The 26,097-nt window shown below is 29.6% G+C and overlaps 1 protein-coding gene across 1 annotated transcript; it reads left to right on the top strand.

Annotated features, from left to right (window-relative positions):
• The first annotated feature begins 7,240 nt into the window (after positions 1-7,240).
• Positions 7,241-17,897, top strand: LOC111032505 (annexin B9-like). The gene is made up of 7 exons (XM_022312879.1): positions 7,241-7,477; positions 10,856-11,032; positions 11,147-11,351; positions 14,979-15,058; positions 16,426-16,675; positions 16,857-17,038; positions 17,124-17,897. Exons 1-7 carry the CDS (start codon positions 7,454-7,456, stop codon positions 17,172-17,174), a joined length of 969 nt encoding a protein of 322 aa, XP_022168571.1. The 5' UTR covers positions 7,241-7,453; the 3' UTR covers positions 17,175-17,897.
• Positions 17,898-26,097: the final 8,200 nt, after the last annotated feature.

Genomic DNA, 26,097 nt, shown 5'->3' with positions numbered 1-26,097 from the left:
TACTTATCTAACGTGTTACGTGTAGATATTTTACGATTACTTTTTTTATAGTTTAAAAACCTTGGTTTTTAACGACCGTACCATATATAATTAAATTTTTGCAATATACTTAGATTTTAAACATGTATAATCAGTCCCGTAGGATTTATTTTCCAAAGGAATTAATATAACATATTTTATATTTGCCATATACCTAAATACCTCCGTGCAAAATGACTTTTACCCATCGTTCACCTCCTCCTAGGGAAACCAAGGAACCTCCGCTTCGCTGAAGCTCACTTCCTCACCTATTAGAACAATTTCCAACGAAATACAAATTACCACCTCAAAAATTCCACACCCAAATGGCAATACATCTCATAATTGCAGAAAGGTTAAACCAATACAATCAACAACTATGACTTCATCTAACCAACAGAAACAACGGCCCCAACCATCACCTACCACCACCACCAATAATCCAACAATAACAAGCTCCAAAACTTTAGGAGTAGGTAGTATAGAAAAGTATGTTCTGAAACATAGTCCCTATAGTCAGGCTAACCGAACCTCGCAAATCCTGTATAGTTGTATGAAATTGTCGACCTTTTTGAGTGAATATTTTCTTATGACCTTAATACCTTATATTTATAAAGAAAAAAAGTTTATTTAATAATTTCAAGAGAGTGAAAATATTTTGAAAATCGTAGCATGTAATTAAAATTATAATATTCCCAATTTAGGTATGGTAATTCTTCGTTCAATTACAATTTATAACAGAATATGAAAATTGTATATGAAATAGCTATTCTAAAATGTTCCCGTGTTTTTCTTTTTTTGTGACTTCCGTATAACTAGATTCGCTTTCCTATCGGAAAAGATATTGAAGTTGAATTTTGAAGCTCAAAAAAATAAAAACAGAAGTGTATCATTGTAAAACCAATACGTCCATTGTTCGTTTAGTACCTAAAATACATGTTGTATGAATGTTTTTATTTTAATCATGTGTGTGTGTGTGTTTTGTTTATCTTCATCTTATGGATGAACACAAAATACGTTTCAAACTTTAGATTTGAAGTCGGTTTCTTATAGTAGGTGCCTACCTATTTAAAGACTTAGAAAGTAAATACGTCATTATTTTTAATGGTGTTACATAGGAAGTAATACGAATATGGTATTATACTCTAATTTATTAATTGCTTATAATTTTTCTATCGAACTCTAACTCATGTCTTGATGTCTGAATAAAGATTCATATTTGAAACTTATTTGTTCTTAATTTTTTTGGTTTGAAATTAGAATATAATAAATTGTAGGTAGTCTCCAATACTATTAGAGCATACGTACCTACCTTAATAGTTGATTAAATTATTTTCTCTTTTCAAGTATATTCGCTTACGTGCGCGCTCGTGTTCCTTTCCCCAATATCTTTTTTTCATTGTATATTATACTCATATGTTAATTTTTTACTCTTGCCAGCTATCATTCATCGATTAATTTAGTAGTTAAGGATGGTTCAAAAATCAAAATATACTGCAATGTAATTTGCTACTTGTCTACCTTGTGATAATTTTATATTTAATCACATTTTTTTGATTTTTCAAATTATTTTGTTCCTGTTGGTATTTCTTGACGTTTACTATTGCTACAAAGACACTTAACGAATTGCTTAATTTAATATTTGAATCATATAAACAATTCCTATAATAATAAATTGTTATGTGAAGTATATACTGTTGATGTAATGATGTATATACAGTATACACGTATACGTATAATTTATCAAGCTTTACAATGTATAGTAATTTATTGTTTATGGGTAATGAGAATACGAGATTCCTTATATTTTCTAAACAACGTAGTAAGGCAGAAAAAAAGGAATTATGATTCCTTTATAATACACGAGTTAAAGAAAGAGTATCTGGGCATTTTTAGAGTTTGTCTCTTTATTCTAGATTTTTTATAGTCCTTATTCTGTATCCTACAATAGTTTCTTCTCAGTATATCCACTACTTACCTACGACCTACCCACCACCACATTTAATATATACCATATATTGTATAATAGAAGATATGTCTAATTATATGATAAAATACTAAATTACAATTTTGCTAAAATACAATAATATAGACACTTCATATACCTACTTGTATAATAAAGTTACAATCTATATATGGCTGTACACAAAGTTATTTAATTTTTAAACACAGAAAACAATTTTTGAAAATAATTACTTTTTCCCTTGGGTATAGATAACAAATAAGCTAAAACTCTACGACACGTCGGCACAGTTAAAGTAAATATAACTATATATACCATCTATTATATAATATGTATTTATGTATATTGTAAACGTTTGGTGTGACTTAAAAGTTATAACTACATAGGTGCCTACTTTATATGTCACGTCTTGCATCCTATTCATCTTTTCAAGTGTTCGTTTTTTGTAACTTAAATTTACATTACAAAATCTTTATCTAATACCTATTGAATACAATATGTTATATGTAAGTACTGTATATTGTATATTCAATGTTGATTAATGTATAATCGTAAAATACATGTACTATCCATTCCTATATGGGCTATTTGGCTAAATATTTAATTGTTTTTCCATACCTACTGATTTATTGAAAGGTTTCAGATTGAACTTTATTCGAATAATTAAAACGTTTTACTGAATAAAGCTTACTGAGGATTTACTTATTTTGCGTTATTATTATAATTTAATTTATCCATTGAAACCGTATATATAACTCACTAGTCTATTGTTACACCTTTGCACCTGTTTGTTACTTGCTTGTATATTGTATAAATTAGAAAAAAATGACTAAAATATTCACTCCATATCGCGACGTGGTATAAACTCTTTTAAGTTATTTTATTACTGTATTTGTATAAATGAAAATAGAAGTTCACAGAAAAGCTACCAATAACTATAACGATCAGCAATTGTAACTTATAAATAACCACCATATGCGGAACTGAAAATATGCTCGGGATATTCACAAAGAACAAAGCAGTACGGCGCTACTTGTGTAGACAGGAGTCGGCAGATGTAAGACAATTTTTATGAAAATATGAAATGTATTATTATATATAATTTATGATTATTATCATATAGTATAAGTGGTGTAGGACCTACCGGGATTATCTAATGTTATTGTCTCCGTCTTATGTGCTTAACATAATGGCAAATTTTAAGCTCAGCAGATCAAGTTTATAGCTCCGCTAGTTTAAAAATTAGAGCGAATTGACTTCTTATAAAATTTAAAGGTGAGATTATCATCTGTTAGGTTTTTTTATTATATTTTAATTTTAAATCAAAATTTTAAAATTTTAAATTGTTAGTACATCTTAAAATACTTGTAACTCGGTAGATATAATTAAAAGCCTATGAAATGCCTTAGATCAAGGTGGTCCAACCCGCGGTCCGCTGGTCTATTTAGGCTCTCAAAGCCTTTTTCTTGGCACTACTTAGAAAACTATGTTTCATAATTTTGGTATTTTAAGTGTGATAAATTTAAAAAAAAACTAAGGCGGTGGTAGAAGGTGCGTTGGCAGTACTAATCTATACGTATTCTATAATGTTATAAACTTGTGTATTATATTATGTTATTAATTATTATAGTTAATATGTTTGTTATAAAATAAAATATCAATACAAATATTTTTTTTATTTTTGGAGTCCCCATATAAATGTTTAAATTGGCCCACCAATTACAAAAGGTTGGAACACCCTGCCCTAGATAATAATCTTACCTTTAAATTGTATAAGGTCAATTTACTTTAATTTTTAAACTAACTGATCTAAAAGTGATTTGCCGAGCGTACAATTTGCTAAGTAATATGTTACACACTTGTAAGACGTAGACAAGAAATGCTCGTGTACCGTCCTTTTGTGGCTAGATAAATAAAATAAAATAAATGCACTAAAATATTAAATTATGTGTGTAGTACCGAGTAGGTACCCAATAATATTATTATCATAATATATTTTGATGATTTATGATTATGAATAGTAGTTGTACAATTAGTTACAAAATAATATTTTATTTTTTAATTTTTTTACGCTAAATCCAATCTGTCCCTTTAGGGACAATAAGAATATGTGATAATAGAAAATATAATGCATGAATACTTGATGGGAGCAAAATTATATAAAATAAATTCTATCTGTACGTTGTGATAAAAGTATATTTATAATAGTACCTATTACCTAATACTTTTATAAAAATCTAAATATCTAATAACATGGAAAAAAACAAAAAAAAAAGTTCGAGTTTACTATCAACCCCACAAGATTAGGTGCATGCAAAATACATGAACATAGAATATTTATATATAGTTTGATGTAGGTAACATATTTATATGATATGTATGAATTAATAATTATTATGTAAGTACCTATATGTACTATATTTTAATACTATATACCTAATTGTAATTATTTTTATTTATATTTAAATTGTATCGGTAACCACGGCTATATTAATATTATTTATAACTTTTTACTATGTTGGTAACATAAACATGACGTATAAAACTATCCTATACCTGTAAATATCAATATGCATTTATTATTCAGTTCCAGGTACACAATATATATATTTCTGTAGATACATTACGATATTGGATTTTGGATTGAATAATAAATTGAATTAAATACAATATACATATTTTATGGAGTAGGTAATTCACGTTTGGCACAAATGGGTTTTGAAAAGTTAAAAACCAATAATCAAATTAATAAAAAATACTAATATTGTAACAACTAACAATATTATTCTTTCGTATACATTTATAGGTTACTACAGTTATTGCCTTACCGGTGTACCCACCGTAGAATGCAGATGCAACTATTTGCTATACAATATAAAATAATAATTATATATATATATATAAATAATATATACATATATGTTATATGTACTATAGTTGAATAATTTCCGTATGTAGGTGGAGCTTTATTTTTAAATTTGACTTTCACTTCGACGACGGGTTATTGTACATCGTATCGTAACAGTTTGTTAAATTAGATACGTTTTTTTTAGGTTATTAGTGTTCCTCAGGCGTGTTTCATATTATCTAATGACAACACAAGTGACCTTTTTAAAATGTTTTTTGGAAACCATAATCAGTTCGTTGATCACGATAAATTATAATAACAGTAACCCACTGCGGCGTAGGTAATATGGTGGGGAGTAGGAACTGTATAATATGTTGTCAGAGTATACATTTTGTTATTATGATTTTTAATAAAACCTAAAGACTAATAATATAATACATTTCACCGTATAAATACATAATCGGCAAGTTACTAATATTTATTTACAGCACAGAAATACCAAGGATATTTGTACATTAATAATCTGCAGCACGTATTTCGTACATACCTATATCGAAATCACTATATAACTATACCTATATTATATACACTAGCGTATTATTAGGAAATATGTATATTGTATATTTGTATTATACTTTTCAATAATCACGCTATTGTCGGCTCTTTTCGAAACGGAAATGATCTAAAACGGACTTCGGGTTACATTATACATAAATATAGTATACCCACACACCTGTAATCTCGCGGATCATAATATTCATATACCCAGGTAATTTAGGTTAGCCGAGTTGTCTACCAAATACTGATATTATTATTAAACCAGCTGAAATCGTAGTAATTGTATCATATTATTCCATTTGAATTTTATGTCTGGTTTCGCTGTTCGTTTCGAAACGAGCGAACTCTCCATATCTGTACATCATGAGGATATACTATAAAGTTGTAATATACTATACGTCTATACTGCAATCAGCACACTGCTGCAGCCTTTCGGCCGCGTTGTGTTTTATTTAGCATTACGTTTATTATATGGTGACCCATAAAAAGTAGAGACCGATATTATACTCATAATAATTCTAGAACTGTTTCATTTTTCATAATAATAAGTTAACGCCTCCTTCTGGACGGCGGCGTCGCGTGACAACTGTGTATAATGCAAAATTAAATTTTATACATAGCTAATACATAGAGACCCACGCGCGCGTGTTGTGCACTGCATATTTCGTATGTATATAATATATAATTACTATTTACTATATACGCACGCGTATGTTTTAAGCCGATAATTTAGGCAACACGTATTATTAACCCAGTGTATACGCGGTCAACACAATACACAATGTATATATTTATTTATTATAATACGCGACCTCAACAGTCAACAGCATATAATACGATCTTTTTTTTTACGCTCAATTGTTCCAGCCACAGAGTTCATTATACCGACGACGACGACGACGACGACGGTGCGATATGACGATATTGTATTATGTAATAACAGTATTTATTTTTAAATAATGCATATTAAAAGTAAACGAAAATTCGGAAAAATTGCAGTCAAAAGTAGTACTGATGTACTGAAATGACTCGCGTGTTTAAATTGCCGTCTTCGTCGACGATATACAAACACCATCGTCTGGAGATCGTAAAAAAATAAAGTATCAACTATCTAGCCGATGACGATCCGTCGCCGATAATGTGATAGTGTCAGAGTGCGCGCAAAAACTAAACCTATAATATTGTATACGCAATACGCACAGCGTACCTATAAATATTTATGATATGGTCACCAGGCAGGCGTAGTATTATATGCTCGTGCGGTCGTGCGACGATCACGAAATCGGAGATTTCTATACGAATTTCTCTGCGACCATACGCCTAACTGTTTATTATATATGTACCTACCTACGCAATACGCTCGTCGTTAAAAGTCGAGTCGTGGCGATGGGTATGTATAGTGTATATACGTATATCGTGTAGGTTCCTGTGAATCGTGTTGTAGACGTCTTCTGCCGCGGCTGGCCCGAATCGGACGACCATTAACCACTAACCGCGGTATACCTACTCACAATGCACGTACATACCGGATACCAGATATACCTATATGTACGATAATAAGTACAGGTACCTACGGATAAAATATATATTATAACGCGGTCCCCCTAACGGCGGCCGCGTCCTTGGCACGGTAAAAAACTCAGCGGCCGGTTGAAGGTAGTATAGTACGCACTAATAACAATAATAATTACGTCGGCGGCCGTTTTCGGTGGTTTAGTGGCGGCACATCTATATATACGTAAAACGTATGCATTATATATATATATATATATACATACGCTATGACATCATCGCACATGCGCGCGCGAGCGCTCTGTAGTTTCAAACTCTCGTCACATTAATAATACATTGTTGGATACTCGAGCCTCGAGTGTGTCGCTGTCCGCGGTTCAGTTGCGCCCGATACGCCGTCAATCTTCGACGTCGCCGCCGAACTTACGCCAACAGAGTTTCGACGGTTTTCCCCACGATCTCCGCCCCGTAACGTCCGTCGACCGATCTAAATTTTCTCGTCCCGCAACAACTAGTGGTCGCGGCGTCCCGTTCAAGTCTCCAGACGCGACGACATGGCCAATTACGTTTCCACAAAAGTAAGCGGCGTTAAATTTATACCATTATAGAATATTATACCAATATATTGCCGTCGGTACATTAGAGATTAGTATATGCGGTCTTATTATGATAATTAATAATTATATGCATAGGTCGCACAAACGATGTGCACACACGACAAATACTTACATGCAATGAATATAATATAAATTAATGGCATGTATACTCATGTATACATTTAAAAATAATATATAATTGTCATTATTATTTTTTTTTTTAATTTTTCTTCGTACTTGCAGTTGTTCTAATGTTCCATCAGGGTTTGATAATCGGTCATACTACATTTATATTGATTAGAGTTGCCCATACTAAAAGTTAAATATAATTTGGTAGACGATAGTATTATATTTATAACGTACCTACTACTTACTAGCATATTATAACCATTCTTTGATATTTTGACCTGGGATCTACCAGGCCCTCTAGACCTCTCGCCGTAAATATATTACTCGAGTCATTGGGTAAGTGGGTACGTCGGAGAGGAGGAGATGAGAGAGCACAATTTTTTTTAGGCATTTCACTTATGAAATTACATAGTTATTTGAATAATAAAAAAGGGCGTTACTTTTTTTTAACCTTCTTTGGCAATAATATAAGCACTACCTATTTAATATTTTTAACAAACGAGATACAACGTTTCCGTTTCTATTTTCGGCCTAACCGAAATAACATTTTTTGTTTATTTTAGTCTTTCATGGAATATATTAGAAGCAGCACAACAACTACACAACTTCTTTAAAAGATATGAGGAAACAGGTTATGAATTAAAAACATTTTAATGGACTTAACCTCCGCCCGTTGATAATAATATTTCCTAAATACTTAAAGTTACTACACTGACGCTTAGCCAGAGGTTTTGCCTAGCTTTTTCGGTGCCGAATACAAAACGCCGGTTACATGTATTAATGTATTATATTTTAACATTTAGCCTTTAGGTATATCTGCAGCTAAGCTGCTTATTATTTAAATAATCATGTTCTACGACCTTTTACATTATAATAATTGGTGGGACACTTCATTCAGTGGCTTTAGGTATTATATCTTCAAGAGACAAGCGTAGCCAACCTGATAATATGGAGTATTCAATATTATAGTTGGGAGCGAAAGGCAAAGCAAAAGAAGTATAGAAGAAAATTAAATCAAGATAAATTAAACAGTCTCCACTACAGTATTTCCAAATGTTTTTAATCTATATAGTGCAGTGGTTCCTAACGAAACATTATGCATACGAGACTAATGTAAATTTTCCTCCACCGTGGACCACTTACTTAATTCTACTCTTCCCCCATCCCTACAACTTATTTCTTTATAATTTATGATTTATCACAATTCACAGATACACCATAAAATACGTAAATGCTCTGGAAAAATGTATTTATTAAAAAAAATAATACAAGTTTAGGTTATCAGTATGTTTAATAATAGTGACTTATTAGTACGCTACAAAAACTTCTTTGATGGTTTCGTGGACCACCAGTTGGGAACCACTGGTAATGTGTATCAAACAATCACTGAAATACTGTGGATTATCTTGTTGTTGTATTATTTTTAATTTGACCAAAAAACAGAATGAATTTGTTTGTTTTATCGTTCATAATAATTCGCTGATCAAAGTTTTAAATAGAATGTCGTTATGAGTATTTATTGATTATTGTTGCCACTCTTTAATGTCAAGTAATTACATTATAATTAAGTCTTCGATAAACTTAATGGTTATTTATTTACTATAAAAACATATTTAAGTAACTAATATTTTTTTTTAGTATAATCATTAGGTATGTATTATTGATAGAACATACCTACTAAAACCATGTGGAATATTTGTTTTTTTTATTGGTAGGTACAAGTCACAATTGGTAAAATCTATAAATCGACATTTGTTGAGAAGAAAATAAATATTTTGACACAGCTTATTAAACTTAATCTTCATCAATTAATTTAAATCAGTTAATTATAATATGACTAAAACTCTTAGACCTTAGTTATTAATAATTCAAATATTTAAATTCCTAACTAAGCGCTAAAGTACTCCGATCTAATAAAAGAGCTATTGAGTACGAATAAAATAAAATCTATTCATGCTTGATGCAGTATATATAATAATTACCAATTACCATATTACATACATGGGTACTTACTACTTTTATTTTGATAGCCTTACATAATATGGTAATTTAACATCGTAAATAAGAATGATTATCATGTATTTAATGGTTTATCTAATAGTAATAGGTATATTTAATTTTATGGGATTACACGTGTATAAACGGGTATAAACGTGTATTAATTATGTTGTTAAAAATATTTTCAATTATCTCCCAAATTACAGTTAAACCCTAAGTTAAAGTAACAAAACATTATATAAATCTAATTTTTCTAAAACATTAAGAGTTATAAATCGTGGAAAAATTATTATCGGTAAATTATTTGATCACAATTATTATTCTGAACCACCTTGGACATTTACTTTGATTACTTGCAATAGTACTACAAATCATTGTATGATTGTTTTATGAGTACCTAAGTCGTTGATAGGTAAGTTAATATATAAGGTATTTTTTCCTATTCATGTTTTATACAGACGGTTTTCAGTTAACAGTTCATATCATTTTTTAAAAATGTATCTTACTAATTCTGAGACGAACACTTTAATTATTGATGTAGGTACAGGTAGTGTAGGTACTAAAAAATACAATTTAATTTCTAACTAATAAATATTTTTTCGCGAGAACATTCTTACTTAATAATAATAATAAACCAAAAATCTATCAATTAGCAATCCATTACATACCTACTGTAATAAAGAGTAATTTATTTCACTTTCCTAACCATGGCTAACATACATCAGCGTTTAGTTATGCTGCACAGTAAACACTAAACAGTTAGTAGAATGAGTTCTCCGTGTTAATAACATAAATGACTGATTTCGAATGATGAACTAAAAAATGTAAATAAGTGAGCTGCAGATGGCAACGATCGATATAAATGTTAATGCATACACGCATGAACATGATAGTATGGTTCATCACAATATATTCTATGTTTCTATAGTTTATACTTTATATTATATAGTGTTATAATAAAATAATTAATAATTTAGATGACCGATGTGTATGTTGTTAATTATTATTTAATTTTAAACATTATGAGAATCTTGCAATAAAAACATAAAATGTAGTTTATCTTTATTGTACATTTTTATCTTAAATCGCTAATACATCGATATTATAGTCTGTAATGCATTGTCGCATAGTAGTTATTGGTATTATATTGCTTGACTAAAATGTTTGATCATAAGATAAATAGGAATTATAATAATAATAGATTCAATTGGTAACCTTTTTATTTATTTAAAGTGTACTCCTACTGTGTTTGCATCACCAAATTTCGATGCAAAAGAAGATGCGATTGCTCTTAAAAAGGCTATGAAAGGCTTTGGATGTGACCAAAAAGTCATAATTGACGTAATCGCCAATCGAGGCGTTGTGCAACGAATTGAAATCGCAGAGGCCTTCAAGACGTTGTACGGAAAGGTACAAATATATTAAACATTACAATTTTACATTTTGGGTGTTATCGTTAGAGTATAGGTTGTAATTTTTTTAATATGATATTGTTTATGTTATCACGATGAAAACAATGTTTAGGATCTGAAAAAAGAGTTAAAAAACGAACTAAGTGGACACTTCGAGGACACCGTGTTGGCCATGATGACGCCACTTCCGGACTTGTACGCAAAGGAGTTGCATGACGCCATCTCCGGAATAGGCACCCACGAGGAAGTGCTCGTTGAGATATTGTGTACCTTGAGCAATTTTGGTGTACGGACAGTAGCAGAATGTTACGAAAAACGTAAGTAACTTGATTTTTTATAGCGGAAAGACTATAGGGAATTTACTAGGGAAATTAAGTACCTATCATAAACGTTGCAATTCTCAATTGGCTTCTGCATAACTATAATGACCTATACCTATGTACATTGGTAAAATGTATGAGTATTTTTGATTTTTAAACTGACATTGAAATTTGTAATTTTTATGAAATTTGAAAATCATACGCTTGCATTAAGGTATAATCATTAAATATTTAAATTTCTTATACCTATAAGGAAATAAATCAAAACAATTTTAATAAACTGCAACGTGCTTGAAATACGGCATACGCGATAACTTTTCTATTGTATTTACTATTTAGGCAGCGTTTTTATTTTGTATTCTACGTTTGATAATGCAATCAACATAAAGAAATAAATACACACCTAGTCAGTGTTAAGTTTTTTATTACGTCTCAAAAATGTACACCATAATGACATTGGGTTAGTCATAAATTATCTGCATACCTATATCTAAATAATACTCGTTTCTACACACGGGTCTTATACATTTTTTTTCTTAAATTTGTACTGGGTCTATGAAAAATATTGAGTAGTAATAGCATATTTTATTATTGCCATTGTTATCAATCAAAAATTTAATGTGTTTAGACGTTTTATTGGTTAAATATATTATGTTTAATGACTTTAATGAATTTAAACATTTTTTTCTTTCCAAGCACTCAAATGATGGTTAAAAAATCAATTGACATTTGACATTATTCATTTCATCGGAGTTTTGATGTTTATTATAGTTCTAATTTTAGATACGAAGCACGGCGTTCACAGTGTGTATTTTTTCTTTATACTGAAATTCTTAAGAAAACTATCTTTTATTGAGGGGGGGGAGATTAAAAATTACTTTTACTTTTCTTACAACCACGACACAGATGGTTCTTTAAAAGTATAATTATTTATTAATTGGTACCACATTTAAATTAATAAAATTACGTATTAAAATAATTATAAAGAATTGAAAAACATGATTGTTTTTGATACAACTGTGACCATTTGGAGGTAACCTAAGTACAACCTAAATTGTAATAATTTATCATTAATTTTAATTTATGAATGTGATCATACGGAACTCACCGAGTATTGAGCATTATAACGAATAGGGTGGACACTGGACTAACACTCGGTTTCTTACCAGTCGACCTATCTGATTGATTAATTATTTTTTGTGTTTGGCTTTTCTTCCTATGGTTCAAAGGTTATTATGTCTGTTATTTTTCTAGTTAAAATGTACACTATATTTAAACATTTTGTTGGTTACTGATTTTTGACCAAATAGTTGATCTATTACTATTAGCAAGTGTACCTATATCCTTGAAGAAGAATGATGATGGTACTATTCTTCTTCTCGGTGGGAGTCTAAATATAGCTAACTCGAGATACTTTCAAAAAGACTTTTTCATTGTTGAAAATATGTTCTCCAAACTTGACCTTCTTGTCAAACAGATTTAAAAATAATTATAATAATGAGAATTTTAAAGACCGCAGTTAATGTTTTGTGCCAATAGTTATAATATATTAATATATAATTATATTTAAGGCATTTAACGTCTGATTAACGATTTAATGAATAGTGTGGTATTGCATGGAATTGTTGGCATCATTATCTAGATAACTTTATTTATACTTATAAGTTATAAGTATAACTAACTGGTAATTTTGTGAAAAAACTGGCAAAATAATAATCATAACAAAAATCAATATTATATCATACATAAATTACGGTTTCAGCCTAAATATTATTCTGAAAACATAAATATTATAGTAAAATTTATAAAATTTAGACTTCAACTTATGTCTATTAATACATTATTTAATACAGCAACATTAATATAATGTACAGTTTATGGCATGCTGGTTTTTGAAATAGTGTATGAAAATAAAATTCTCTACCCAGTCTACCCTGATTTATATCTAAACGCTGTCACCTTATTTCGTATTGACTATTGACTGATTCGTTATTTCGAATATAGGTGTATTATACCTATTATGATATCTTTCGAATCACGTTTTTGATTGTTCTCTAGTTTTAACAATCGGTGTCAAATGTACACCGACCTTTGACGAGTATTTACATTTTACATGCCTAATAATATTATATGTGATTGACGACGACTTTCGTCGTTTTTGGACAACATAAAAATCATTTTTATCATATCATTCGCCGCCGTGGGTTTCTGCATACGAAAACGTAATTGATTTCATTAATGAAAATAAAAACTTAAAAAAACCATTCACGAAAACCAGTTGTCTGTTTATGCGTAATCATTTTTTAATTTTTTTAACGGATGCACATACGCAAGCTATATAATAGTACCTATGCACACTATACGTAGTAATAATAATTGATGAAAGTATTGCACGAACGAGCTTCGTGTCGCGTTTGTTATTTTAAAGCCACAATAAAATAACCGGACATCATTACGAATTTACGATATATTATGATTACGGCGTCCATTTGAAACTAGGAAAATTAACCGAAAGGCCGCTCCTCTCCCACGTGGAATGTGCCCATATATCTAATCCATGTATATGCATACGGCATGGCACGACTATAAATTGAAAGTTTTATCGACTGCAGTTATTTACTATAGACACCTAGTTGACAGTTGTATCTATCTATAAGGCATAGCGAGGTATTAGTACAATATACAATTATTTATTTTTCAACACTGTTTAAAATTTTAACTGCGGTGTGAGTGCTTATTATAATAATATACTTTTTTCGTACTTAAATTATACAATATGCATAAATTATATATTTATACTGCCAGTATAGCCGCATTCACAAAACTTAATATTGCTGTATATTATAGACTATAGTTAAAGCCTTATAGCATATATGCACCAGCTGGTGCATATCAGACATCAGTAGCCAGTAGGTCACAATACGTTAAAACGCGATTATATAAGAAATACCTACCTATGAATAATGATAATTTATTGTATACCTTTATTTATTTTAAACCAGATATGTTTTGTTACAAAAATAAAAATATTAGGTGCCTGTTGTATACCTACCTAAACCATCGATCGTATTGTACACATTCAACTCCCATACGATAGAATAACATAGAACCACATTATTCTCCGACGAGTATGATCGGTTAAATCCACACGTTCTTTGATCCTAATTTATACCACTCGATGGCTCAACTCAATAATATATAATACTCACTCATATGTGTATGTGTAGTGACTATTCAACACGTGTTTATCTTATACGGTTAAAATAGAACGAGGAATTTAAAACAGCTATTTCTACACCTTATCACCGTCATTCTTGTAATACCACTGGTATGTCGGACATTTTAGAATTGGAAAGTAACAAGATATCTCAGACTTGTGCAGTGTCTTATTTGCAGACTTATTTAAAAATAATCTCGGTAATTATTATCACACATGCACAATATGCATTGCTAGCGATTCGCGGACTGCTGCATTTTTTTTACTAATTAATAATGTTTATTTTAAAACTGCATATTATTATTAAAATATATACTTGAAGTATTACAATAATATTATTGAATTATATTTTTATAGTTTTTCGAATATCAGAATTCTACTAACGCTAAAATGTATTATGGTTTCAGTGTACGGACACAATCTCGAGAAGGATATTAAAGGTGACACATCGGGCCATTTCAAACGTCTTTGCGTATCCTTAAGTATGGTAAGATATATTAATAATACATATTTTATAATTCCCATTATTATTATGTAGGTACCTATATAATATATCATTGATATGATTATTGTACTAAGTATATTGCTTATAATTTTGAGAATAGATTAAATTATAATAGATATAATTTATTAATTAAAGATAGTAGGTAGGTATTTACAATATAATTATAAATCAACTTTACTTTGTTTTTTATTAAAATTTATAACTCTATGTTGGTCTGTCAAGGAACTTTGTATAATTTTTATAGTGTAATAGGTCGTATTAGTTGTATCTTGTACACCCACTTGTATATATACTGTACACGATATGATGTCACTAATAGATAATTACGAATAGAAAAAATTGAAATAAATAAATATATATCTAAAATAAACATATTAATTATAATATTTTATAAATACTTGTCTTATGCACAAGTAGTAAAGATATGCATAATATGACGCATATTATATGGATGCTTAAAGTGAGTCACACATTTATTAATTAATGCATTTTTTTCGTACAAACATTTTTATTGACATCGGGCAAACCAACGCTGTGAAATATCGTAGTCACCCATCGTTATATTATCGACTGATCGTGATTTAGTATGGTTAAATATATTATTTTAACTAGTAGCGACGTTAGTGTTTGGTTTGATCATGAGGTTGTGTATTATAATCCTATAATAATATACTCATATTAATACATTTTGGACATTCAAATTTCAGACTCGTATTGCTCATTATATGTAAACTACCTACCATCCAATTCTCATATTATTATGTAAAATATTATAGAAATGTAAAGTATTATCAATATTTGAATGTATATAAATAGGTACTGTTAATAAAAAAACAGGCAAATACATTTTACAAAATAGGTACATACAATTCGTGAAAGTGTATTAAAACATTATACATTTATACCGCTGTATACGCAATGGTTATACAGGATTTTATTTATGGAATAATTTTATAAGGCCTGAATTCAACTTCATAAATCATACAGTAAATTGTAATAGAATTTATAAAACACACGTTTTATCTGCGGTCATTGGCTAAGTAATAGTAAATAGTAGTATAGCATAGTCAATTAGTAACTAGTAAGCAACAAACTGCGTCCATATCAAAACTATATAAACCACAGCTAGTATTAATATATTATATATTTATATACCTATCAAAAAATGTGCAATGTACATATGGATCATGACAATACTTACTTAATATATTAAGGTAGCTCAGGTTCAGACCACTTGCGAAGTGATATTAAAATACATTCAAAATACTTACACAGAGTAAAGCAAAGCAATAAAATTCGATTTTGTTGTACGAATAAATTGATTTACAATGAAGAATTTAATTTTCCAGGGAAACCGAGATGAAACTCCTACTGTTGATGAGAACGCGGCTCGTTTAGATGCTGAGGCTTTGTACAACGCAGGAGAAAAAATAAAATGGGGAACGGACGAATCGGAATTCAACAGGATTTTGGTTACTAAAAGTTACCAGCATTTGAGGCGCGTATTTGTGGAGTATGAAAAATTGGCTTCCAAAGACTTGGAAGAATCAATCAAAAGCGAATTTTCTGGAGATATTTGCATGGGTCTATTGTCTCTAGGTGCGAATAATTTGCCACTTTATTTTTATGTACTCACTTCATAGAGATTTAAAAATATTATTTTTGATCGTATTCAAAATATTTATCTATTTTTCGTAATACCCTACAAATGTAGTAATGTATAACAAACGCAATACCTATATAAAGCCCATTAAAATAATCGTGCGCATTGCATTTTTAGTGAAGTGTGTGAAGAGTAAAGTCGACTTCTTCGCGGAGCGTTTACATAAGAGTATGGCCGGCTTGGGAACAGATGACAAAACACTGATAAGAATCATCGTGTCCAGATCGGAAATCGACCTAGGAGACATAAAACAAGTGTTCGAAAAGAAGTACGGTAAAAGTTTGGAGTCGTGGGTAACCGTAAGTTTTTTGTTCATAAGTTTTACTTAATGTTTAAATGTACGTAAATAAAGTCGTTTTTATTAATTTTTTCGATATTTTTCAGGGAGATACCTCTGGAGACTACAAGAAATTATTGTTAAAAATCATCGCTTAAACGGCTGTTTAATTTTAACATTTTTCTCGGGTGACTTCATTCATACATCAAATTATATTTTAAATCATTATATTATTGTTATTTTATTAAGTTTCATCAATTATTTTATATTATACCTACATTAAATTTAATTTTATAAGGAAAGTACGCATAGGAACTAAATTATATTGTGATTTTTTCTAAAAACTTAAACCTATTGGATTTTTATACTTATTGCTTAATTTTACTATACATAATAAACCTATTTATTGTTTAATATTGACTGACCAAGATATATTAACATGCTGGTGTTCAATAAAAATGTCAGTATAGGCAGTAGTACAGAATTTACAATTTAAATACTGTGCTTAAACTAACAATATCACTATTTTAAATTCTACTGCTTTTGTGTAAAATTATTTTGCATATTCATATTTTATTCTATATTCTTGGGACCAAGTTAGATAATGCTTAAATAAAATTAAACTATATACACTTAGTAAAAACAATAGTATCAGTTTTATTATTTTAATTTTTAATAGTTTATCAAATATTAAATAGATTTGATATTTTTGAAAAAAATTATTTAATGTTAAATGTTTATTATGTTGGTCGAAATATAGATTTCGTCGATGACAGGCAAACGGTCACTTTATACGGTCCATTGTTTAAAATGCATGCACTTTTTGTATTAAAATGTACATAAAGTAAACATTTAAATATAGCTTATAAGTATATACAACAGACTTTCTTAAACATTTTTATCCGAGGAACCCTTTTTTATGTGCATTTATATCGTAGAACCTCAACTTTTTTTTATCTTTTTACCTATTTTTATTTAACTTTCAACTACAGTTCGACAATTACTTTGTTTCAATAGTTTTAATGCGTCATTTTATGCAATAGTAAAAATACTTGTAATAATGAGTTAAAATTTAAAATGTAACGCAAAACAGTTTTAGAAACGATGGTATACCTAATATCGGAAGATATAATATTATGAAGTTTGATAATGGTTAAACATTATTTTATTAATTTTTTATTAAATAGTTAATTCAAATGTTATAAATCGTATATAAAACGAATCAAAATAATCAGTTTTTTAAATTTACATGTAAGGTAAGAACCAAACATTACTTAGGTATTATAGTTTATTTATAAATTATAATTGTAATACCAAATTAGATGCAATACCAATAACAGTATTGAAATTTAATAACATTTTCAATATATTTGGTCATGACTTCACACATCACATTTATATTATAACAGTATTTATATATATTGTATATATAGTATAAAGTGTCCGCGTTCAAAACTTAAACGTTCGACAGTACAAATAATATAAAAAGTTACTTAAAGTATAATCGACAATACGAAAAAAAAACAATCATTTTTTAATGTAAACAAACAGAATAATTGTATTACAAATTGTGACAAATAAATTTATAGTAAAATTATAACTCGTAAAAAAATTACAAAATGTTTATCATAATTAGATAATGCATGATGCTACAGCTTGAACCATATTATATTAAACCTATTGGCCCTTGGCCGAAATTGCCGATTAAACTTGGTGACTGGTGAGGTGGGGTCCTCGACCATGCTGGTACAGCTTGGTGTCATATGTAAGATATTTTATACATTAGATATTTTAATACATACATTGCAATATTATTGTATGTCAGTAATAAGCTTATAAACTTAATTTAGCTCCTCAAACAAGAATCTACTTGGTAGGGTGGCGCCGCGGCCATGCCGTCGTCCGTCGGACAGCTGGTGGCCACAGAGAGACACAGGTCACTTGTCAACGTTGTACGGCCAGTCAGGTGTCACCGGTTTCCGCCAAAAATGACCTTTCCATTTTCTGCCATTACCTCTTTTCGCCAAATTAGGAAAACCGTCATTCATTTTTCCGCCAGTCAAAAATTATAGAATTATTATAAGTTTGGTAACCCTTACGTACAGATTTAATTTAATTAGATTTAATTAAAACTCAAAAGTTATTTAAAAAGTTAAAAGTTATTATTTATTTAACGATAGATAACTAAATGAATTAATTTTAACATAAAACACATAATATTATATAACTTTTGAATTATTTGATTTGTATAAATTCTTTGTAAAGAGATTAAGTAAATTATTCAGTAGTGTTCACAATTATTAAATCCTTACGTAAGGGTTCATATAAATTTTAAAATTCTATAATTTTCGACTGGCGGAAAACAGAAAGACCATTTTTTGCTGAAACCGCCGGACAACATGATCGACGACGCTACCCCACGAAGTTGGTTTCTCTTTCAGGAGCTAATTTGAGATTATAAGCATATTAATTATAATATAAAAATGTATATAATAAAATATCTAATGTAGCGGTATAACCAATCTAATATTTAATATCTGGCGCCAAGCTGAAGCATGCATTATCTAATGATGAAATAAATATAAACTAATCTGTTAACATTCCGGTTTTCGGGAATGTAGTTATGCGCTTCGGCGACAACACCCGAGGCGCTGCAGAACCTCCCGCTTGACTCCCTTCCAAGCGGCGGAAAATAGTGATCGAGGGGCTTGAGTCTTAAGGGTTGTCTCCTCCGGGTCAGACCGTCCCTGCAGATCCCCCGGAATTATTCCTTATTTTTGGTCCCTTGGCTGAATCCGCCTTCACTTCTTCAAGCACCGCAGGGGCATCGCCGCCCGGCCGTCTGGGACGTCCTGGATGATCGGCGGTAAAGCGGTTTGCTCTTTCTCGACACCACCGGACGGCAACGGTTCGATGTCATCGTCATTGTCCTTCTCACTTCCATAGAAATAATTATCATCAGCTGTGATGTCTTCCATGACTTTATTTATCGCGTTAAATTCGATTTCAACGATTTTCATCATTTGATGATATTATTTTGGTTACGTAGTAATTTATTTTACTATGAAGCATTATTAGTACGGTGTACAGAAAGTTAAATTACTTTCGGTCGAAACATTTTATTTATCGACCTTACGCTTATATATAAATACAATAATTAAACCATATCGGTTACAACTTGATCAACTTGATATTGTAATATCATCATTAGAAATGTAGAAAGACAAATTGTAAACAAACTATCATTGGTGTTATATGATACGTACATTTGGCAATTGGCTATAAAATTATTGAAGTGAATAAAATGCAGATGATTTCTGAAGTAAAGATAGTTGCCACTTACTGTTAAGCACAGCTACCATAAAACATTGTAATCGCAATACGGAATTCTTGATAGATACTGCTGTCATTGTAAATTATATAGTATACCTATATATTTTGAAAGAGATATTGAAGCGAGATGGCTATTAAATTTCATCGAAATATCAAATATCTGAGTCACTTGTAAGTTGTAACTTTAGAAATCCATACAAATAGTAATATACATTAGTTTTCTTCCTACTGTCCTTACTAACCTTATAATATTTTCCATGCACTGGCATTTAAATTAAGGAATTCGTGTTCCCATCCACGTGATTCATGTTTTGCTAACATAACTAGGTACTAATATGTAGTACTAACCACTATTAGTAGACATCTCTGAGGACGATTTGAAAATTCCACAAAGTAGTTTATGAGTAGGTTTATAAGCTACAAACAAATATTCAACTCTCATAGGTACTTGTTTCAAGATATAATTTGATGAATTTGGCGAGGGACAATTTGATGCGCGCGTTTACTTCATCTGCCCGACTGCCCGAGTAACCGATCGTACGCATTAATAAACCAAAAGAATACTTAATTCAACTAATTATTTCTTCTATTACTAAGAGTATTATAATCTGTAAGATGTAACCTAGCTGTCAATTGGCATTTTCAGCAGATAAAAAATTTCTATTTTCATTGAACATTTAAAAATCCTTGTGTAAGGACCTCTTCCGGGAAACTTTTCCAATTTTTCTTTTCACAAAAACCATATTCGCACAATTACGAACATATATAAAAAAAAGGAGCCAAATCAGTCCAACCGTTTTAAAGTGATTACCTACTCGAAAACAGGATTTAATTTTAACATTTTGTATAAATATTTTATTACACGTAACCAATGGTATTCTGTAATCAATGACAACCAAAAAAAAAAAAGTATATTATGAATTATTTCTACCATCTAATCATAATAGTAATATAACAGTAATATATTATACGTGTAACCAACGACAACCCTATAAATAAACAAAAAAAATATTCCTCTTTCGTGAGTTGAAAACTATAGATATTATGACGTGTGAGTTACTGTCAGCTTTCCAACTACCTATAGAGGTTGAAAAATAAACTATAAACACTCTCCAAGTCTCAATAGGAATCCATTGATATCACTTTTACTTCAATCGGTCAAGTCGTTCAAAAGTTACACGAACAGTAACAGAATACATACTCAAGAATTATATAACCAACCATTTATTCAATGCAATGATTTCTATTCATAAATATGGCTATAGAGTTCAGTGGTTCATTGCAATCGATGAAATCAATGTATTTATAATCGATCACCAAACAACAGGGGCACTGCGTAGGCAACCTGTCTCGCACAACGCCGTAAAAATACGGTCCGGTTTTGGCTAGGACTAGAGATTATAATAATTATTATGTATTGTCGTTTTTGTTTTTTGTTTTTTGCAACTTCTGATTACCGCTTTTGTTTATAATGTCCACAAATCACGTCGTGTTGAAGCAAAATTGTGGTTATTTAATTCGACATGTTTCTACGAATTCTACATGTTCTGAATAAAATTCACATTGACGCATAATTCTACTATAAACACGTAAAATGCATGTTTTGTGGTATATTTTAGCTGCAGTGGTGATTGACGAGAGAAAAAAGTAGAATATTATCAATCCAAAAAATACCAAAGTTATTTACTATGTTTTATCTTAATTGTCATAAATTCGTACGACTGTAACAGTATAGATTAAATTTAATATTTTAGATTATTCTGCAACTACCTCAGTTAAATTATTATGTGTTTGGACATAGTCGTCGTCACGCATTGCGTTGCGTGTTATTTGTGAATCGAATTAATTTTGACTTACGGCATTAAAAATGACAAAAATACAAAGTATCAATGTAAAACTTTGACAACATGTCGAAATATTTTCCAATACAGTTTGATGATGGAAAAACACTATTTTTATATAATTTGTGACCAAGCACTCATACCAAAGTATTTGCATTTTCAGTTGAATAGTTTAGCATATTTCACCATATATTATTACATATATATCAATTCTATCCCTATAGTTATGAGTTTATGACTTATGATTTATGTCGTTGTAATATGTATCTACTTCAAATAGACCTTATATGATCTACCTACCATTACTATTCATTGTTGTTCACAGCTGCAGTGTAACTTGTAAGAATTATACACACAATACAGAGTGTTCCGTGAGGATTTACCCATTGCGATATCTCCCGAGATAATAAATATAACATTAATCTGTTTTATTTATTATTAGAAAATAAAGATACTTCTGTGCGAATTTTACGATCGAGTGACTGACTATGTAATTTATGTATGACATTTTTTACTTTTGACCTCCCCAAAGTACTAAACAGATTTACTTTTCTACTAATAAAGATGCTGTTGAAGAAAATTTTACATTTGTACTGCCCCAAAAGGTGACGTCAGACCCAAAATCAAAAAAAGGGGGAGGGAGACACGAGTGCCTTAGGCGAATGTATTTTAAGAAGCTAAAAAAAATTAGAGAAAATAGTCTATAATATCCAGATTTTTAAACCAAAAAAACTATTCCCAATAGTTACTTCATTAAAGAATGATTACCTACTTAGAGATATTTATTGTTATTCACCAGGTTTTAAAGCTTATAAAAATATGTATACAAAAAAATCAATTAATTAAAATTAGTAAACGTATTTTGTCAAAATTTGAAAGTCAGACGCTCATAAAAAAATATTGTGTATTTACGTTCAACTTTTATTTAATTTAAACTAACAACAACTTACGAAAAACCTTTTATTACATTTTCAAGATTTCTGACAGAGCAAAATTGTTTGTATCGACATTTATTTGAAAAAACCTAATAATAATCGAAAATGCCATATGCTTATAAATAGCTCAACATCATAAGTGAAATATTTTGAAAATTGTATGGTGTATATAGTTAAAATGCTATTATAAACATTAAAACATTTTAATGAAATTCTCATGTATCTACGGTCATTTGTTTTAGAGATACACCATCAATCAAAATTTTGAAAACAAAGATTTTGTAGAAAACCGATTTTGATTAAAAATTCCCGGTTTTTAAAAAAAATTTTTTTGTTTTTCACTGCGCTTTTGAAAACTACTTGGAATTTAAAATTTTTACGTCTAATTATGCACCAGCTAGTTTCACTTTCCCACCGGAAAAGATACTGAAGTTGAAAGTCGAAGCATTATTTCGACTACTTATCGCGTACAGAGACGCAAATAAAAAACGTAAAAAACACACACACTATTGTCAAATCAATACATTCATCGCTCAGCTCAGAATCTAAAAATCAGTTTAGGCTTTCGCACTTTCGCAGGCCGTAATCGAGGATAAACACTGAGCAACAAAAATATTGATGCGTTGAGGTAACTTGTTTATCTTAAATCGTGGAATATACCTGCAAACTATTGTTTACTGTTTAGAATGAACCAGTGGACATAACAATGAACTAAGATTGAAAATTTAATACAGTTAATGCTTTTTAGTGATGTAGTGACGAGTGACGACGATAGGAGTGCCGTCGTATCCATGTGAAGTTGAATATCAATGGCCATGACTAGCTACATAAACAAGGTGGATATATATATATGTATACATACATCCATCTTGCACATAAATCAAAAATATTGTGATAACGTTATGTTGATAAAAATATTTAATAATATGAATATTATGATTATTTTATATGTGTTCGGTTAACTGTAGTCTGTAGTGAGTTTAGTTGTAATTTTTTCATCAGTTACATCTTAACATTTTGTAATTATTATTAATCTCGTCTGGAAATGTATGTAGTTTAAAAGAAATTAAACCGTGTAGTGTAGGTTTTAAAATGGAAGTTTACACAAAAGCCCCGACCGATTACAGAATTGAAAATGTCAACATTTCATCAAGGTAATAACGTACCTAATAAGTAATAATTTGAGTGATTTTAAATTCTGATTTTTATCTGTAAACATGTAAACTACACTGATACTAACTCTGTAAAATAAACGTAAACTATGAAAATATTATTTATAAATTCTAAGTTACAACTAAATTTTATTATAATGGCACACATTTTCTTTCCCAATTTAATGCAGAAATTAATTACACAATGTGTTGAATGTCACAGGTCAGATAAAGACTATCATTTGTATTGCTTAAAGCCTCGTGACATGACGTTTTATACCTAATCATAATTGGCAAATTTAGGTTTAATTTATTTATTTTTTATTATTGCTTACCTATATGTATTTATATGTACTTATATATAACTTTGCATACAAATTTGTATTGGATTTTTTTATAAAATTGTGTTTTTACATGTTATAAATTCAACCCTAAAATCAAGCCTAAAACGCCAACACCAAACATTGGTGAAATATACATGTGCTCAATAATTAATTTAAAATATTAAATTAATATCTTTTTATAATAAACGGGTTCAGATTCAAAACTATTCACATATTTTTAATAAGTTATTCCCCAGATGAGGTCTTGCAATACCCATATCTCAAATATGATAAATAATATAATCACAAATGTAAATATATATCAAATTTGAGTTAAGCACAACCAATCTTGTGTTGTTAGCTTTCTTACCTTAATATTATTAGTAAGTTTAGGTATTATGACCTACTTTCCAACTTAAAGGTAACAATATTTTGTGTTGAAACAACTAAAAATTGAAATATTTTACAAAATTAATGTACAAATAATGATAGTGTTCTAAACTTAAAGTGTAATAATATGTCAACTCACTCTTATAATGAATATAACCACACAAAATTATTTAGTTGTAAGAAGGATAGCAACACAATTGCGATTTTGACGGACTCTCAAAGTCTTAATCTTTTAAGGCAGGGGTGACTAAGTATGGTCCACAATTATTTATTAACTGGCCTGCCAAAGTATTAAAATTAAATCAAAATAGAAAAAACATTTCTAAAAACGTAACTTACAGTTATTGTTAAATTATTAAATTTAAATGCCTTACTGTTTAAAAAATGATCTGTGTCCCTATATTAAAATATGCCCACAATAAAATAATATTCAGTTAATGGAAAAAGTTTAAATTCTTGGCGTTCAATGAAAAAGGTTAATCACCACTGTTTTAAGGCATCGAGAGTACTCTTAGTTTCCAATTTTTTTAAAACAATATTTTCAAATAGTAAATCACCTATATTTTTAGAAAAGATGGTTTTAAATTAAAATTTTTTTTTAGAATTCCTTGCTTTAATTGGGTTCTAGACTTAACCATACTTATCTACCGTGGCTATCTTATCAAAGAATTAAAATGTACAATTAGCACTTAAAATTCATAAAATGTTAAATTTTATTTTATCAACAACCTTTAGAATAATATTTCACCAAATAGGTACATTAAGTAAGTAAATTCAATGTCACGAGTTGTCTGTAAACCTATAGTATAAAGACCATACTATAAAGTATGGTAATACTCAGACAGTCAATATGACAGGTTACCGTGAATATTATGATCTCAACTCATTATTTATATGTATTTAGAATCAAAGGGAAAAATTGAGTCATTTCATGGCTGCATGCTTTTATAATGATTAATGACTCATGTATAAATTATAATCTCTAATCTGTAATTGAATAATAATAACTGTAATAATTACAAATATTACTCTTGAGTCTTGATCACGGTGAGACATAAATTATAAACTATTTAGATATAAGAAACAACGGCTGGTGTGTATTATCCGC

This window comes from Myzus persicae, unplaced genomic scaffold, assembly GCF_001856785.1.
Source record: "Myzus persicae strain clone G006 unplaced genomic scaffold, MPER_G0061.0, whole genome shotgun sequence".
Classification (NCBI taxonomy): Eukaryota; Metazoa; Arthropoda; class Insecta; order Hemiptera; family Aphididae; genus Myzus; species Myzus persicae.
This window is presented reverse-complemented; position numbering and strand designations above follow the sequence as displayed.

What these genes read in the sequence shown, in the direction of transcription:
- LOC111032505 (XM_022312879.1), top strand. Translation starts at nt 7,454, where the DNA reads ATGGCCAATTACGTTTCCACAAAA. An exon ending in TCAAGACGTTGTACGGAAAG is followed by an intron (nt 11,033 to 11,146) that starts GTACAAATATAT and finishes AACAATGTTTAG; the next exon opens with GATCTGAAAAAAGAGTTAAA. An exon ending in TTTGCGTATCCTTAAGTATG is followed by an intron (nt 15,059 to 16,425) that starts GTAAGATATATT and finishes TTAATTTTCCAG; the next exon opens with GGAAACCGAGATGAAACTCC.